The sequence below is a fragment of the Notamacropus eugenii genome, chromosome 4 (genome assembly GCF_028372415.1).
Source record: "Notamacropus eugenii isolate mMacEug1 chromosome 4, mMacEug1.pri_v2, whole genome shotgun sequence".
In the NCBI taxonomy this organism is placed as follows: domain Eukaryota; kingdom Metazoa; phylum Chordata; class Mammalia; order Diprotodontia; family Macropodidae; genus Notamacropus; species Notamacropus eugenii.
Window position 1 is genome coordinate 407752882 of NC_092875.1, and position 16153 is coordinate 407769034.

At 41.8% G+C, this 16153-nt stretch overlaps 1 protein-coding gene across 1 annotated transcript in view; it reads left to right on the top strand.

Annotated features, from left to right (window-relative positions):
- The first annotated feature begins 275 nt into the window (after positions 1 to 275).
- LOC140501743 (chondroitin sulfate proteoglycan 4-like) overlaps positions 276 to 16153 on the top strand; it is an 85902-nt gene continuing 70024 nt past the window's right edge. Inside the window, exon 1 of the mRNA XM_072605634.1 lies at positions 276 to 564. Within this exon, the coding sequence (XP_072461735.1) occupies positions 486 to 564 (79 nt within the window). The 5' untranslated portion in view covers positions 276 to 485. The remainder of the gene's footprint in view (positions 565 to 16153) is intronic.

A 16153-nucleotide genomic window follows, 5' to 3' on the forward strand; every position in this document is an offset into this window, starting at 1 on the left:
TTTAACACCTGAGAGGCAGGGGCCACCTCCTCCACCAAATGTTAAGGTTATACCCCAAACCGATGCTCAAGAAAAACTTCCAGGAATGAGTTAGCCATGATGAGGTGCGCACCCCTGCGCCAGGGCCCTTGGGCGCTAGGTCTGGGGGACCGCCCCAGCAGACCTCTCCTCTCCACAGGCTACTTCGGGGCTAATGCCCAAGGACGGGCTCTCCAAACAGCCCAGACCTCCAGAGCGGACTTCTCCACCGATGGCTGCCCGGTGGCCAGGCCTGACAGAGCACAACAGCTGCAACTCAGAGATCGCGTTCAGTCCCCCCTTTCCTCCGCCCACCGCCCCAGGCCGGCCCCCCTCGGCCCGGCCCGCTCTGGCCCGCGCTGCGCGGTCTGGGCGCCCGCTGGGGAGGGGCCCGAGCCGCGCAGGTAGCCAGGGCTGCCGCCCGCGATTGGAACGTGCCCCGGGCTCGGGGGGCGCTTCCCGGCGGGATGAAGGGGCCCCCTGCCAGCCTCCTTCCCGTTCTCGCCGCCTTCCTGGCGCTCTTCTGGACGAGGCAGGCATTCGGAGGTACGGGCTGCTCCTCTCGCCGGCCCTTGGCCTCTCCGGGAGCTCTGGCAGCGCTGGCCGGGCCGGAGCGGGGCGGGCAGGCGGGAGGGCGCGCGGGGAACCCGGAGAGCCGGAGGGGCTGGGGCCTGGGGAGGCGGGCTGGGGACAGGTGCCCCGGGCCAACTCCGCCCTGCCTGCCCGGCGGAAGCGCTGCCAGGGGGCAGCTCGGAGGCGATCGAGCAAACTCCGAGGCCTTGTTGGTAACTTGAGGACCCCGGACTTTAAGGCTTGCCTGGCCCAGAGCGCGGGCTCGCGGCGCCGGGGGAAGGGTGGGGAGCCCGGGCTGGGGCTGCCGGGAGGGAGGCCGCGTGTCCCAGCCTCACCCCCTGGACGGGGGCTGCGAAGGGCACGAGGTGGATGCATTTTTAAAGCGATCTCCTAGTCCCGGATGGTTTCTTGGGCATACTGGGGTAACATCCAGAACCTTCTCTTAGCATTAGCGACTAAAAGCTGGAAGGGCCCACCTCTTCCTCGCCTTACACGCGAGGACACTGAGGCCTAGAAAGGCCCCCGAAGATGGTGCGCCCCACCCGTGGTGGAGACTGGCCTTTCACGGGTCTTTTGGGCCCGGTTGCTTTCCCGCTGTACCACACTGGCTCGCACCTGACCAGACTTTTATTTGATCTAACGACACCGGGCCGGCGGTAGAACCGGGCTTCAGATTTCACGCCAAGGGAAGGCAGGAGCGCTGCTGTGTGCCCAGGGCCTTCTACCAGCTCTTTTGTGGCCACCTCTCCTGTATGGAAACATCGAACTTGAAAAACTGCGCGTGACTCCTGTAGCAGGGCGTATTTTTGCCATAAATAAAGCACCTAATTTCTTTTTGGCACTGGCCTGGCCCCTTTTTGTTCCCCCTCCTTTCAGGTCAAAATTCCTCTCCTCACGTTTCAGTTTAACTACTGTGAAGTGGTGCGTTATTTAATCGGGGAGCATTGTGGTTTCTCCACCCCTATCCCTCAGTTTTGAAATTCAGGGTGTACAGGAGAGAGAGATTTTGGAAGTCGGAAGAGGGAATTATAAATCTGAGGCTTAGTATTATTTTTGTGTTAATCCTGGTCAACTTAGTTTAAGCTTTAGATGTAAATACAGTAGCTGTTAACCTTGTCCAATTCACTGTGTTAAGGGTCCATAATATAATCTCCTCTACTGTAGAGGTCTGTGGCAAAAATAAATAAATAATACCCAGAGTTTAACCTGCTAATGAGCCTTTCTGAAATTAACCATGATTGGCTTTAACAGACCAATGACAAATTGTAGAGGAAGCCTTTCCAGATTGGAAGGTCCTGCCAGAGGTTACTTTCCTTTCGCTCAGTCTTTAAGAATCCAGAATCACCAGTCTACATCACCATGAGGCACTGGAGCAGGACTTGAGTGGAGGATCTTCTCAGTTTCATCATTTTCCTAAGAATGTGAAACATGTTCCGTCATGTGGATAGAGGCAGCATGGCAAAATGGAATTTCTAAGGCAAATTCTTGAAAAAGTTGTCTAAAGTTGCTACTTCCATTTTCTGTCTTCAAACTTTTGCAGTCTGGCTCTATTTGGGATCACTTATCTAAAACTGTGCTCTCTCCAAAACTGCCATTGATGAGATGGTCTTTTCTCAGTGTTCATCCCTCTTAACCTGTCTGCTGCATTTGCTACTGTTAACCACCATCTCCTAGGTACTTGTTGGCTTTTGTGACCTTTCTTCTGCTTCACCTCTTTTAGCTATCAACTTTTTCCCCAGTTTTCCTTTGATGGCTCATCATCACACCTCCTAACTGAGTATTCCTCAAGGTTCTGTCCCAACTCCCCTTCTCCCTTGTCCCTTTCTAGGCTGTCTTTGAAACCTCATCAGCTCCCCAGAGTTTAACTAGCATCTCTTTGCAGATGATTCCAGATCTACATATCCAATCCCAGTATCTCCCCTGAGCTTCAATCTCATATCACCACTTGCCTTGTAAACATTTCAAACTGGATATCCAAGAAAGATTTGAAACTGCGTCCTTCTAAAATTGTACTCATTATCTTTCTCCTGAAACTTTCCCATTTTCTAAACTTCTCTATTTCTCCTGAAGGTTCCACCATCCTTCCAGTGTCACATTATCTTGTCATCACTCTTTACTCTTCCTCATCCCACATATCCAATCAGTGGCCAAATTTTGACATTTCTATATTCACAACATCTTTTACATCCAACCCCTTTCCTGTATTCATACAGCTATCCCCTTAGTTCAGGCCCTCTTCATCTCTCACCTAGATTATTACAGCATCTTTCTAATTGGTCTCCCCATATCAAATCTGTCCACCCAGTATAATGCAGTCCAAGTAATTTTCCTTAAACACAGATCTAACTATAGGACTCCTCTACTGAACCAACTCCAGTGGCTTCCTGTTGCCTCCAGGATAAAACATCAATTTCTTCTAGTCAATACTCTTTCCCCCCTCATATTTTAAAGTCTTAGGGGTGGGGAAAAATAAAACTGTGCACTAATATTTCTAAATAAATTAGTTTCCAGTATACATTTAGTTTTTTTAAAAAAAACAACTGAATGTACCAAGCGCAGACAATGAAGCTGTCCAGGAAGCACACACGTAAATTCTTCCCCTTTGGGGAAACTTAAAGGGATTTTGGATTTTGATGGTGAAAATTTTTAACAAGAAATTAATTAAATTAAAATTAAAAATGAATTCATTTTATTGCAAACAAGCATCTAAATTAATTTCTCTACTTTCTCTAGAGAGAAAAAGAAATCAGTAATCTAAGAACTGACATGATTAAAAATGAAATGTAAATGGCTGACTCACAATTTCATTAGCTTACAAAGATGGTGGAGTTAACTATTTACAACCACACTAGGTATTTTGTGGGAGAAGGGTTAGGATTAGTATTAGAGGAGTTTCTCTGTTTTAGCTACCTACCTTTCCATCCTCTTTGGATGTTACTTCCTTTTCCACATTTTTTGAATCTGGCCAGACTGGTGGTCTTACTGTTCTTTTCTCAGGATGCTTTAACTTCCATCCCTGTGCCTTTGCACTGGCAGACCCTGGAAGGCACTCCCTCCCTCTCTCCGCCTTATTCATCTCTCTCTTCCATTCAGATGCAACTCAGACACCATCTTCTACATGAAGCCTTTTCTACACCCCCCCCAAATTTTTTAGTACCTTTCCATCCATATTACCTTGTATTTAACTTCTTTTTGTATTCACACATATGCATATATATGTATTTTTAACTTTATGCTTTCTGTATTTTTGCATGTACTTATTTTAGTATGTAAGCATATTCTATTTAGGGATTTTTCATTTTTTGTATCTTTATCCTCAATACCTAGCATAGTGCTTGACTCACAGTAAATGCCTAACAAATATTTGTTAATTGATTAAATACTGGATTTGGTGTCAAAGCACTTGAATTTAAATCCTTCCTCAGCACTTACTACCAGTAGGACCTTGGGCAAGTCAGTTTTTCTTAGCCTGTTTTTCCATCTGTTAAATGAGTGGCTTGGACTAGAGGAACTCTGATGTCACTTCCAACTCTAAATGATCCTTATCTTGAAACTAGATAATGGAGGCTTAAAACTGACTTTGTATATTAGATGTGTATGATTTTTGTTGCTTTGGTTTATGGTTCCCCTTCCCCTTCCCTTTCCCCTTTGACGTCCTTCCCCCTTCCCTATTGTTTTGAAAGTATCTCTTTGCCCACATATCTTAACTGGAAAGGACTTAAGAGATCATTTAGTCTAGGGATTCTTAACATTTTTGGTCATAGACTTCTTTGGTAATTGAAGCCTATGGACCCCTTCTCAGAATGTTCTTAAATGCATAAAACAAAATTCAAAGGATTACATAGCAACCAATCACATTGAAATATAGTTGATCAAAATATTAAGAAAACAAGTTCACGGAACAAGTTCTTAACATGGAGATGTTAAGAACCTCTGATTCTGCGACTTTAGAGGTGAGAAAATGGAGACTCAGAGAGATCAAATAACTCCTTCAAAGTTACTCAGATGGTTATTCTCTGAGGTGGGATTTGAACTCAGGTCCTCTGATTTCAGAGCCCACGATTCTCTGCTTTAACATTCATCTTCCTCTTTCCCCTGTTCTTCCATTATTTTAACTTCTCAGCTGTTTTCATCCTTCTCTCTTCCTTATCCCAGTCCTGATTCTATTTTAAAAAATATATCCTCTGCTTTCTACTGCCCATGTTTACAGCTCCTCCTCCTTACTTTACTTCTTTATTAATTTCCACCTTCTCTCATTTCTCATGGTTCAGTTGTGTTAGAGGAAAGGAACTGGAACCAGTGGAGCTGACCAGCATAGGGTCAGGATCAATCAAGTAGAGGTACATTTGTGAAATCAGGGAAATTTCTGTTGTCACCAAGATAAGTCTGTTACCGAGGGGAACCTGGTTGTGCTTGTTAGAACAGAAGGCAGGGAAGGGCCATCCCCAGCATCTGATTGGTCAGTCAGTCTATGAGGACTGCAGCCACGGGGCATGGTTTGGGACTAAAGAACCAGTTAGCGTCCTTTTATGTTTTGAAAGCCAGGTAAAGACTCATATATAATATGGGTGTCAAGGACTTATTAGAGGAAGAAATTCCTCAGCATTTGGGTTCAAATAGCTTGCATTCCTAATTCTGAGGCTACAAATGGAATATGAGAGACAGAACCTACCATACTATATAATTTAGAGGGAACAATAGATTTATAACTGGGGTGAAAATCACTTTATATAGGCAGGACAGATGGAATGAAACTGCTGGATTTAAAGTCAGGAAGACTTGGATTAACATCTGATCTCTGACATTTATTAACTGTGTAAGTCACGTCCCTGTGTGTTGAGCAGCTCCCTCAGTGTTATGTACTAAGTTATAGATGGGTTGTGTCTCATGTTGGCTGAGGACTTTCTCACTCTGCAGTTCCTCACTCAAGGGATTAATCACTTCATTGATTCCTTGCTTGTATTCAAGCTGCTGCCTTGATAAACCAAATGGAAAAGTCTCTTGTGAACTGAGCTCACAATTCTTGATAAGCATAGGACATATCTCCCATAAACCACATTTTAATTTACTGTTAAAAGTTACTTTTGTCTAATGCAGTGGTATTCAGATTGAGGCTTCTGAGTCACTTGAGGTTTTTTCACATGTATGCAGCTTGGACTCTGGAGAAAAGTCTAATTTCTGTATTATTCTCTTCCCTCTTCTATTTACTTATCTGTGTGAGGCTGAATTTTCTTCATATATTTCTGTCTTAACAACATATTGCGATAAGACTGAGTGCAGAAGCAGAGATGAGCTGTCTTTTCTCAGCCAGACATTGAAAAGATTTGCAAAAATGTGAAAACCAATGCCACTCTTCTTACTAATTGTTTTTGCTTTAGAAAATACAATTTTATGTAAAAATGTTATGTTAACATATAATAGGTTTGCTGTTGCTATTTTAAATGATTTAATAAAGAAGTATTTTGAAAACGTATGTTTTAATTTTTAATCCAGTAAATATTGATAGGTGGAATCCATGTTAACAAAAGCTCTTTGAGGTCCCCAATAATTTTAAAGAGATACAAAAGAAGGGGCAGCTGGGTGGACCAGTGGTTGGAGCACTGCCCCTGGAGTCAGGAGGACCTGAGTTCAAATGTGGCCTCAGACACTTATTAGCTATGTGACCCTAGGCAAGTTACTTAACCCTGATTGCCTCAAAAAAAAGTATATAAAAAGGGTACTCATTAATTTTTAAGACTTCCAAGGATGTCCCGAGACCAAAAAGTTTAAGGATTGCTAGGTTAGAATGTTAGAATTGAAAGGGTCTGTGTGTAGGCAGGGATCAGACTTCTCAGTTGCCATTTTGTCTCTGGTACTGGAAATTTAACTCCAGGTAACTGGACGCAACATTAGGTTTCAGAGCCAAATCTAGAAATCTTTCTGCTTCATCAAACAACAGACATGCATGCCTGTGTCCATTGGTAGGGAACATAAGCACTGAGGGTGGACATGGAGGGAGGGAGAAAAGAGAAAAGGTGGAGGGGTTGGGGAAAGAAGAGAATGAGCCTAGGGAATTTAAGGGTCTGTTGAACCTTCTGCGTCTCTCCCCATACATTGCTTTGATTACATAATCAGTATCCCATTTCATGAGGGACAGAGGCATACTTCACCCAATCAGTGATAATTGGTTCTAAGAAAGGTAAAATAACACTTTAAGTGACAGTTATATAGTGGCAAGTATAATAAATGAAAGAGACCACCATAGGCAACCAAAATTCAGACATTAATAGTTTAAAATCCATCTTTAGTGAGATAGTCTGATAGAGAGGAGGGCAGCTGGTTGTACACACTAATAAGTATGGAGACCTTTACCCACCAAGCCATTGGAAGGGCTCTTGAGTTTGTATCTAAAAGTCAGGGGATAGGGGAGGAAAGAGGGTGTAGGATGGGGAACTGAAGGAGAGGGGCCTATAGTGTGTTTCAGTTTTGTCTGACTCTTTATGACCCCATTTGGGTTTTTCTTGGCAAAGATACTGGAGTGGTTGGCCATTTCCTACTCCAGTTCATTCTACAGGTGAGGAAACTGAGGCAAACAGGGTTAAATGACTTGCCCAGGTTAAGTGTCTGAGGTTGCATTTGACTCCAGTCTTCCTGATTCCAGGCTTAGAGCTCTATCCACTGGGCCATCTAGCTGCCTAGAGTAGTAGATGCAAAGAAAATGGTAAGAAACTGAGAGGGAGATGGGAAAGGTTGTTAATTCCTCCTCTGGAATCTTAAATTCTAGTTTAAGATCTAGATAGAGGGACAACTATTAGATATGCATGGATTTAAAAAAAAATCCATGTTCTACATCTGGAGAAGGATAAATGCAGATTTTCACTTAGCTCTTTGGATAAGATGCAAAACTGTTTTGTTACATATGTAGTTTTTTTCTTCTTTCCTTCTTTCCTTCCATCTTTCCTTCCTTTTTTAAAAATTATGCTATACAAAGCAAGGACACTCCATAGATTTTAAATGAAAGATCATAGGAGAAAGTAAGAGATCATCCTCAAAGGAATAGAAGAATGGGAAATTACTGAGCCTTGGCCATAATGTGTAGAAAGGAGAATACTAGATCTAGCATTGGAAAGAACTTTAGAAGATATCTACATTCCCCTGTTTTACATCAGAAGAAACTGAGGCCCAGAGAAATTTAAGTGACTTGTCCAAGGTGACATAAGTACCAATGGCACAGCCAGGATCTGAACCCAGATCCTCTGACTCAAAGCAAGCACTCTTAATTATTTAAGTCTAGAGTCTGAAGGTTCAGGGGACAAGTATCTCTGACCCTCTGGAGACAGGAGTAGGATGGTCAACAGGACTGTGACTTTGAATTTTTAGAAGCTGGGCTAAATTTTTTGAAACTTCAAGATTTTTTTCCCATTCTCTTTTTGTTAACTGGAAACCTCCTTGTTGTTTTAGTCAGGCTGCTTCTCAGACATCTTTTTATTTGTTTTCAGTCTAAGAGGATTTGCCTTGCCCTCAGCAAGCTTCTGTTCTCTCTAGAGAAACAATATACATATCAACGTATATATAAAATTGACTCTACCCAGAGAGTTCCCCTGAATTCGTCTTTCTGTTCTCTTAATAGATAACTTCTTGACATTTCTCCTCCAATCTTTTTTTTAAAATAGAATTAACTTTTTTATACAATGTGCTCGTCCTGAATGTTATCTAGCCACCCTAATGAAGAGTGAAGACTTGAACTGGACAGCAGGACAGATCCCCTGGGGAGTAAATTGAAGCTGACTTACTATAGCAGAACCAACTACCCTAACATACCCTCAAGGATGAGGGCAGCTCATATTGTTTATATCTGTGGTGTGTCTGCAGAGAGCGGGTGGATAGAGGTAGAAGTCTGGCCTGTGCATGTTTAGGCAAACCCTTTCTTCATAACTCCTGCCTGTTCGATACCTGGTTGGCTGCCCACAATGCAGCCATCCAACAGATATTTCTAATGCCCAGTCAAGATCAAACATTTGTTTGCCTCATTACTCTTCAGTCCAGATGTAAAAGGTTAGAAGACTAAATTCTCTTGCTTAATGCTGTTGAATACTTGGAAGTAAGGTTACTTCCAACAAATTAGAGAGGGTGATATTATTGGCAGATGTCTGGGTTAATTTCTGCCCCCAAAACTCTTTGGATAGGATAAGTGTAGTGTGGCAAATAAAGTGTAATAAAGGTAAGCTAAGGAATGTTCCAGAGAAAAATGCATGTTATTATTAACACAGCTGGTCAGAGTGGCTACCTCTGTAAGGCTCGTGACCCTCCAGAGAAGGAGGGGCCCCCTTTATTAACATGCATCAAAGTAGGGGTCTTGTTAGACATGGAGAAAAGGTGATAGGTTGTGGGGTTAGGGCAAGAACATTACCATTGGTTGTATTGAGAAAGGCAGGCTGGCATTCAGGTAAGGCTAATCACTCCCTCTCTAACAATTAAGAAATGTTAATTGTTTTATGGATGCCTATCTATATCCTGTAGTCTTTGCTAGGGAATCATAACTAACAGACATGCTGTCTCCCTTAACTACACAAAAACAGAAAGACAGACCATATCTTTTGGGGGATGGTAATTTTGTGGGGTTAGCAAACAGATGTCCATGAAGTATCCTAGGGGATACTGGCATGAGAGATACCAACCTTTTACTCAGCTGGATTGCCATGCTAAGCTCAAACTAGGTGAATACAGTTACATGTAATAATCAGTTACGTTGTAGTATCAATATAGTAGAAATCAAATCAGAGGTAATATTAATTTTGGTATTTTCACAATAGGGATCTGAAATTTCATTGATAGTGGGAACTTCTGGATGAACAGACTCCATCTACCATATGTATACCAGCATCTTCTTTGACTACTAGAGAGTTGACCAGAGCACTTAGAGGTTGTGGCTTGGTTTCAGTCATACAGCCAGTAGGTGTCAGAAGTGGGGCATAATTCTTTGGATAAGATGCAGAAATGTTCTGTGGCATATATAGTTTATATGTTTTTTTAGCATGTTATGAAAACTCTATTACAGTAACACTCCACAAATTTTAAAGGAAAGCTCCCAGGTGAAGCAAGAGATTCATGTTCAACACTAGTTCTAATCTCAAGTGAAGTAATCATCTTAATAGCTTGCATTTATATAGCATTTTAAGGTTTATGTAAAAAAAAATTTACAAATATTTTCTCATTTTATCTTCACAACAACCCTGGGAGATTGGTGCTATTATTATCCCCATTTTACAGATGCAGAAACTGAGGGTGAGAGGTTAGGAGACTTGCCTAGGGTCACATAGTAAGGGTTTGAGACAGAATTTTAATTGAAGTCTTCCTGACTCGAGGTCCAGCACTTTACCCACAGCTAGCTCTGCATAGCTATCTTGTAATAAGATAAGAGCTAAGTTTCTGTGATGCTGAAAAAGGTCAAGAGACATAATTTCTGGGTAGTATAGTCATTTTATTAATAATGACAGCATTTTAATAAAAGGACCAGTAACACTCTCAAATCCCAACGGCAGTCATGGTAGCAGGCTCACACTTATATGCCCTTTGAATAAGGAGTATTCCTGGAGTAATCAATGAGGGGCTGAGGGGCATCCCATCAAAGAGAGAGTCTCCCTATACCCAGACCACCCCCAGCCTTGGGCAATCTTGTCAAAGAATTTATCCCTACCCAACCTAAGTAGAACGCAATAGCTTCTCCACCTAAGTGGGGTCTGAACAAGACTGTTAAGAAAGTTAATCTAATCTCATTATCAATAGTGCCCTTCAAGAGACTGAACTTTTGAAATCAGGCCTTTAGAAAAAGGGGGGAGCTCTGAATCTCCCCGAATCATTGGTTATTAATAGTCATTTCTCTCATGTCTAAGTCGAGACCTTACAGGGCCTCCTCAGTCACATAAAAGAGATGGATTTAACAATCCACGTAGGAAAACCACATCGCTAAAGAATTCATGTTGCCTGGATTGTCTGGGTTAACCTTGCTTGGTTCATTCCAAGAAACTGGATTATGAAAATAGCTTAGTCTTAATTGTCATCACCACAGTCATTGTGTAACAAACACTCTATAGAATTAACAGGAAAGTGCCTCTTATAAAAGTACAGTTAGGACATAAGCACATGGTCCAAAGGCATTTTTTAAAAAACTACCTAAAATCCCTTTCTTGTGATGCCCCCCCATGTAAATTTTGAGGGGTATCATTTTTTAGAAATAAAACCAAATGTAAAAACTACCACCCTCTCCCCCTCACACCCTTCCCCTGCTCATTTCCAAATCTTTACCCATAGAGTGCCTATAAAGCATTTGCTTCTCTTATCATTACCAGCTATGTAAGAAAAGTTTAAGAATGTTGCATGAGGTAAATATCACATTAGTTGCTCCCAGATTCCATTTGCATGATGCCACATTCTGTAAGCAGCTGCATCTCCACGTTCGTTGTACACAAATGCAGTGATGGAAATTATAAAACAAAACAGAAAAAAACAAAAAACAGGTTAAAACCAACTATTAGTGGCACAGTGTTTGTGGTTAGTGAGTGAGTGAATGTGTGTGTGTGGGGGGGGCAGTTAGATGGTACAGTAGATAGAATGCCAGGCCTGGTGTCATGAAGATTCTTTGTCATGAGTTCAAATCTGGCCTCAGACACTACTTGAGTGACACTGGGCAAATCACTTAAAACTGCTTCAGTTTTTTCATCTGTAAAATGAGCTGGAGTGGGGAAATGGTAAACTACTCCAGCATCTTTGCCAGGAACACCCCAAATGGTGTCATGAAAAGTCAGATGTGACTGAAAACAACTGAACAACCGCAAATATGTGTACATATGTATGTATAATACATATAATGCATATGTATACATAAATAAACATATATTTAGATGATATTAATGGTATTCATGATCCCTATTAAATGAAACAAATGAAGAAGCATTTATCTAAATAAACAGTTACTCTCATCACATTCCACTAAAGGATGGAATAACATGCACACTCATTTTGGTATGAAAACCTATCTTACAATACAGGAAAGTGGGGGAGAAGGGGATAAGCAGGGTGGGGGGAATGATGGAAGGGAGGGCATTGGAAGGAGCGAGCAATTTGAGGTCAACACTCATGGGGAGAGACAGGATCAAAAGAGAGAATAGAAGCAATGGGGGGCAGGATAGGATGGAGGGAAATATAGTTAGTGTTATACAACACGACTCATATTCTCATATTCTAATAGGAAGAAGACAATATTTTAGAATGGTTCTATGGCAAAAGGAAATCAAAAAAGACTAGAGTCCTTAGGATCTCTCATAAGAGTCTTCCCTGGGACCTGGTCTCTGCCCTCCAGGTCAATAACACTCTTGTGGGATAATGGAATAATGAAATAGTGGAGTATTGAACTAGGAATCAGGAAGAGCCATGAAGAGGTGTTTATCATGCTGGATACCATTTATCTACTTCTTTTAACACCTTTTGAACCAATGCAACCCTTAAATGCTTTTATTCCTTGATTATCTTCCTTCTTCTTATGTCAGTGATATTGTCTTCTTTTTTTTTTTAATTTTAATTTATTTATTTAACTTTTAACATTCATTTTCACAAAATTTTGAGTTCCATATTTTCTCCCCATTTGTCCCCTCCCGCCACCCCAGAACATCGAACATTCTAATTGCCCCCATCATCAATCTGCCCTCTCTTCTATCATCCCTCCCTGCCCTTGTCTCCATCTTCTCTTATGTCCTGTAGGGCCAAATAACTTTCTATACCCCTTTACCTGTAGTTCTTATTTTCTAGTAGCAAGAACAGTACTCAACAGTTGTTCCTAAAACTTTTGAGTTCCAACTTCTCTTCATCCCTCCCTCCCCACCCCTTCCCTTTGGAAGGTAAGCAATTCAATATAGGCCATATCTGTGTAGTTTTGCAAATGATTTCCATAATAGTCGTGTTGTATAACACTAACTATATTTCCCTCCATCCTATCCTGCCCCCCATTGCTTCTATTCTCTCTTTTGATCCTGTCTCTCCCCATGAGTGTTGACCTCAAATTGCTTGCTCCTTCCAATGCCCTCCCTTCCATCATTCCCCCCACCCTGCTTATCCTCTTCTCCCCCACTTTCCTGTATTGTAAGATAGGTTTTCATACCAAAATGAGTGTGCATGTTATTCCATCCTTTAGTGGAATGTGATGAGAGTAAACTTCATGTTTTTCTCTCACCTCCCCTCTTTTTCCCTCCACTAAAAAGTCTTTTGCTTGCCCTTTTATGAGAGATAATTTACCCCATTCCATTTCTCCCTTTCTCCTCCCAATATATTTCTCTCTCACTGCTTAATTTCATTTTTTTAAGATATGATCCCCTCTTCTTCAGTTCACTCTGTGCACTCTGTCTCTGTGTGTGTGTGTAATCCCACCCACTACCCAGATACTGAAAAGTTTCAAGAGTTACAAATATTGTCTTTCCATGTAGGAATGTAAACAGTTCAACTTTAGTAAGTCCCTTATGACTTCTCTTTGCTGTTTACCTTTTCATGCTTCTCTTCATTCTTGTGTTTGAAAGTCAAATTTTCTTTTCAGCTCTGGTCTTTTCACCAAGAATGCTTGAAAGTCCCCAATTTCATTGAAAGACCATTTTTTCCACTGAAGTATTATCCTCAGTTTTGCTGGGTAGGTGATTCTTGGTTTTAGTCCTAGTTCCTTTGACTTCTGGAATATCCTATTCCACGCCCTTCGATCCCTTAATGTAGAAGCTGCTAGATCTTGTGTTATCCTGATTGTATTTCCACAGTACTTGAATTGTTTCTTTCTAGCTGCTTGCAATATTTTCTCCTTGACCTGGGAATTCTGGACTTTGGCCACAATATTCCTAGGAGTTTCTCTTTTTGGATCTCTTTTAGGTGGTGATCTGTGGATTCCTTGAATACTTATTTTGCCCTCTGGTTCTAGAATATCAGGGCAGTTTTCCTTGATAATTTCATGAAAAATGATCTCTAGGCTCTTTTTTTGATCATGGCTTTCAGGTAGTCCCATAATTTTTAAATTGTCTCTCCTGGATCTATTTTCCAGGTCAGTTGTTTTTCCAATGAGATATTTCACATTATCTTCCATTTTTTCATTCTTTTGGTTTTGTTTTGTGATTTCTTGGTTTCTCATAAAGTCATTAGCCTCCATCTGTTCCATTCTAATTTTGAGAGAACTATCTTCTTCAGTGAGCTTTTGAACCTCCTTTTCCATTTGGCTAATTCTGCTTTTGAAAGCATTCTTCTCCTCATTGGCTTTTTGAACCTCTTTTGCCAATTGAGTTAGCCTATTTTTCAAGGTGTCATTTTCTTCAACATTTTTTTGGGTCTCCTTTAGCACGGTGTTGACCTGCTTTTCATGCTTTACTTGCATCTCTCTCATTTCTCTTCCTAGTTTTTCCTCCACCTCTCTAACTTGATTTTCAACATCCTTTTTGAGCTCTTCCATGGCCTGAGCCCATTGGGTGGGCTGGGATACAGAAGCCTTGATTTCTGTGTCTTTCCCTGATGGTAAGCATTGTTCTTCCTCATCAGAAAGGAAGGGAGGAAATATCTCTTCACCAAGAAAGTAACCTTCTATGGTCTTATTTTTTTTCCCTTTTCTGGGCATTTTCCCAGCCAGTGACTTGACTTCTGAGTATTCTCTTCACACCCACTTTGCCTCCAGATCTGCCCAGCCAACGCTTGGGGTCTGAGATTTAAATGCTGCTTCCCAGCCTCAGGGCTTTCAGGGCAGGGCTGCTATTCAGGGTGAGATTAAGTTCAGGTGCTCAGGTGGGGGCAGGGCCGCCTCACAGGACTCAGCTCCCTCAGGGGGTTTATGTGGAGACCTTCAACAATGAATCTGGGCTCCTGCCTGCCTTGGGAGCCCCTGTCGGCCTCCGCTGCTGCCTCCTGAGGGGGCCTGAGTCATGGAGACACCCCGCTTCCCTCCTGGCAAGCCAAAAAGACTCTCTCACTCACCCCTGGTGTCCGTGGGTGGAGGGACCTGTGTGGCGGCTGGAGATTCTGTCCCTGAAGCCTGTTCAGATCCGTTCCTCCCAGTGCCCCGCGGCCAAGGCAGGACTAGGCTCTGTTCCGGGTCTGGGGCGCGACGGACCTTTCATGCGTCGGTTTTTCAGGGCTCTCTGAAACAGAAATCTCCTCTGCTCCGTTGTTCTGTGGCCTCTGCTGCTCCAGAACCTGTTGGGAGTTCTTCTTCACAGATATTTTATGGGCTGTGGGTTTGGAGCTAGCGTATGTGAATCTTTCTACTCTGCCATCTTGACTCTTCCAGAAGCACTAAATCGATATTGTGTCTTCTTAGGATGATAGGATCATAGATTTAGAGGTATCCCAGAGACCATCTAGCCCAGAGGTTCCCAAACTTCTTTGGTCTGCCACCTCCTTTGAAAAAATTACTCAGTGTATCCCTGGAAATCTACTTTAACTTTTTTTTTTATTTGTATCATTTTTTTAAAATGTAAAATTTTTTTTAGAAAAATGATACATCTTAAATTTAATAATTCATTTTAAATTTGTGGGGGTTTTTCCTGCATTGAAATTTTGATGATACAGTATTGTATCATGTAACTGATAGTATCATATTGTAAACAATTCATTACGTGAACATATTCCTGCTGATGCCAGCTGGACTTCCCAACAATGTGTGCCATACTCGCCTGCCAACACTTGCTTGTTAAGACCTGTCAGCGGACTTGACTAATGATAGTTTATAACTTGCATTTTATGTGTTTGGAAAATAGTGTAATGACTATGACTTTTAACTCTTACAAAACAAATGAAACATGTATGAACAGTTTTACAAAATTCTCTTCTTTCCTCATGCTTCCACCACGCCCTTATTTTTAATTAATGCCCCCTAATTACACCTAAGTTTACTGCTGTCCCCTGGATTGTTCCAGCTCCCCCCCCAAGGTTCACTTTGGGAATCTGTGCCTATTCATCACTACATTCTTATCTTTAGTCTTCTAATAGGGTGTTTTGATTTTGATTTTTCTTTAATTAGTCTGTGACCTACCTGTGTGGGAAGGTGATTCAGAAGTGGCACCCACATTGGTAACCAGTTGCCTCCTGTCTATTAAAGATTGATCAGTTTCATTTTTTAAAAATTGTGTTGCTTGGTGCTTGCCCTGCCCTTTTCAAATCTTTTCTCAAAAAAGAATTCATGTAATAAAAGCATGATATTTCTGAGTAGTTTATATTCCTTTGGTTCTTTTTATATAGTACAGTGGTTTGAGCACTAATCCTGGTGTTAGAAAGACCTAGTATAAATCTAGCCTTAGATACTTACCAGTTGTGTGACCCTGGATGAATCACTTAACCTCTATTTAACATAGTTTCTTCAACTCTTAAATGAGGATAATAGCAACTACCTTCTAGAGTTGTTGTGATGATCAAATGAGATGCTATTTCTAAAGCACTTAGCACTGTGTCCGGCACATAGTAGGTGCTTTTTAAATGCTTATTCCCTAACTCCCCCACCCCAGATGTTAAGTTTCTCAGTAGGGATCTCCAAAATTATTGCCAGTTGGGATGGTGGGAATTTGTCATCCAC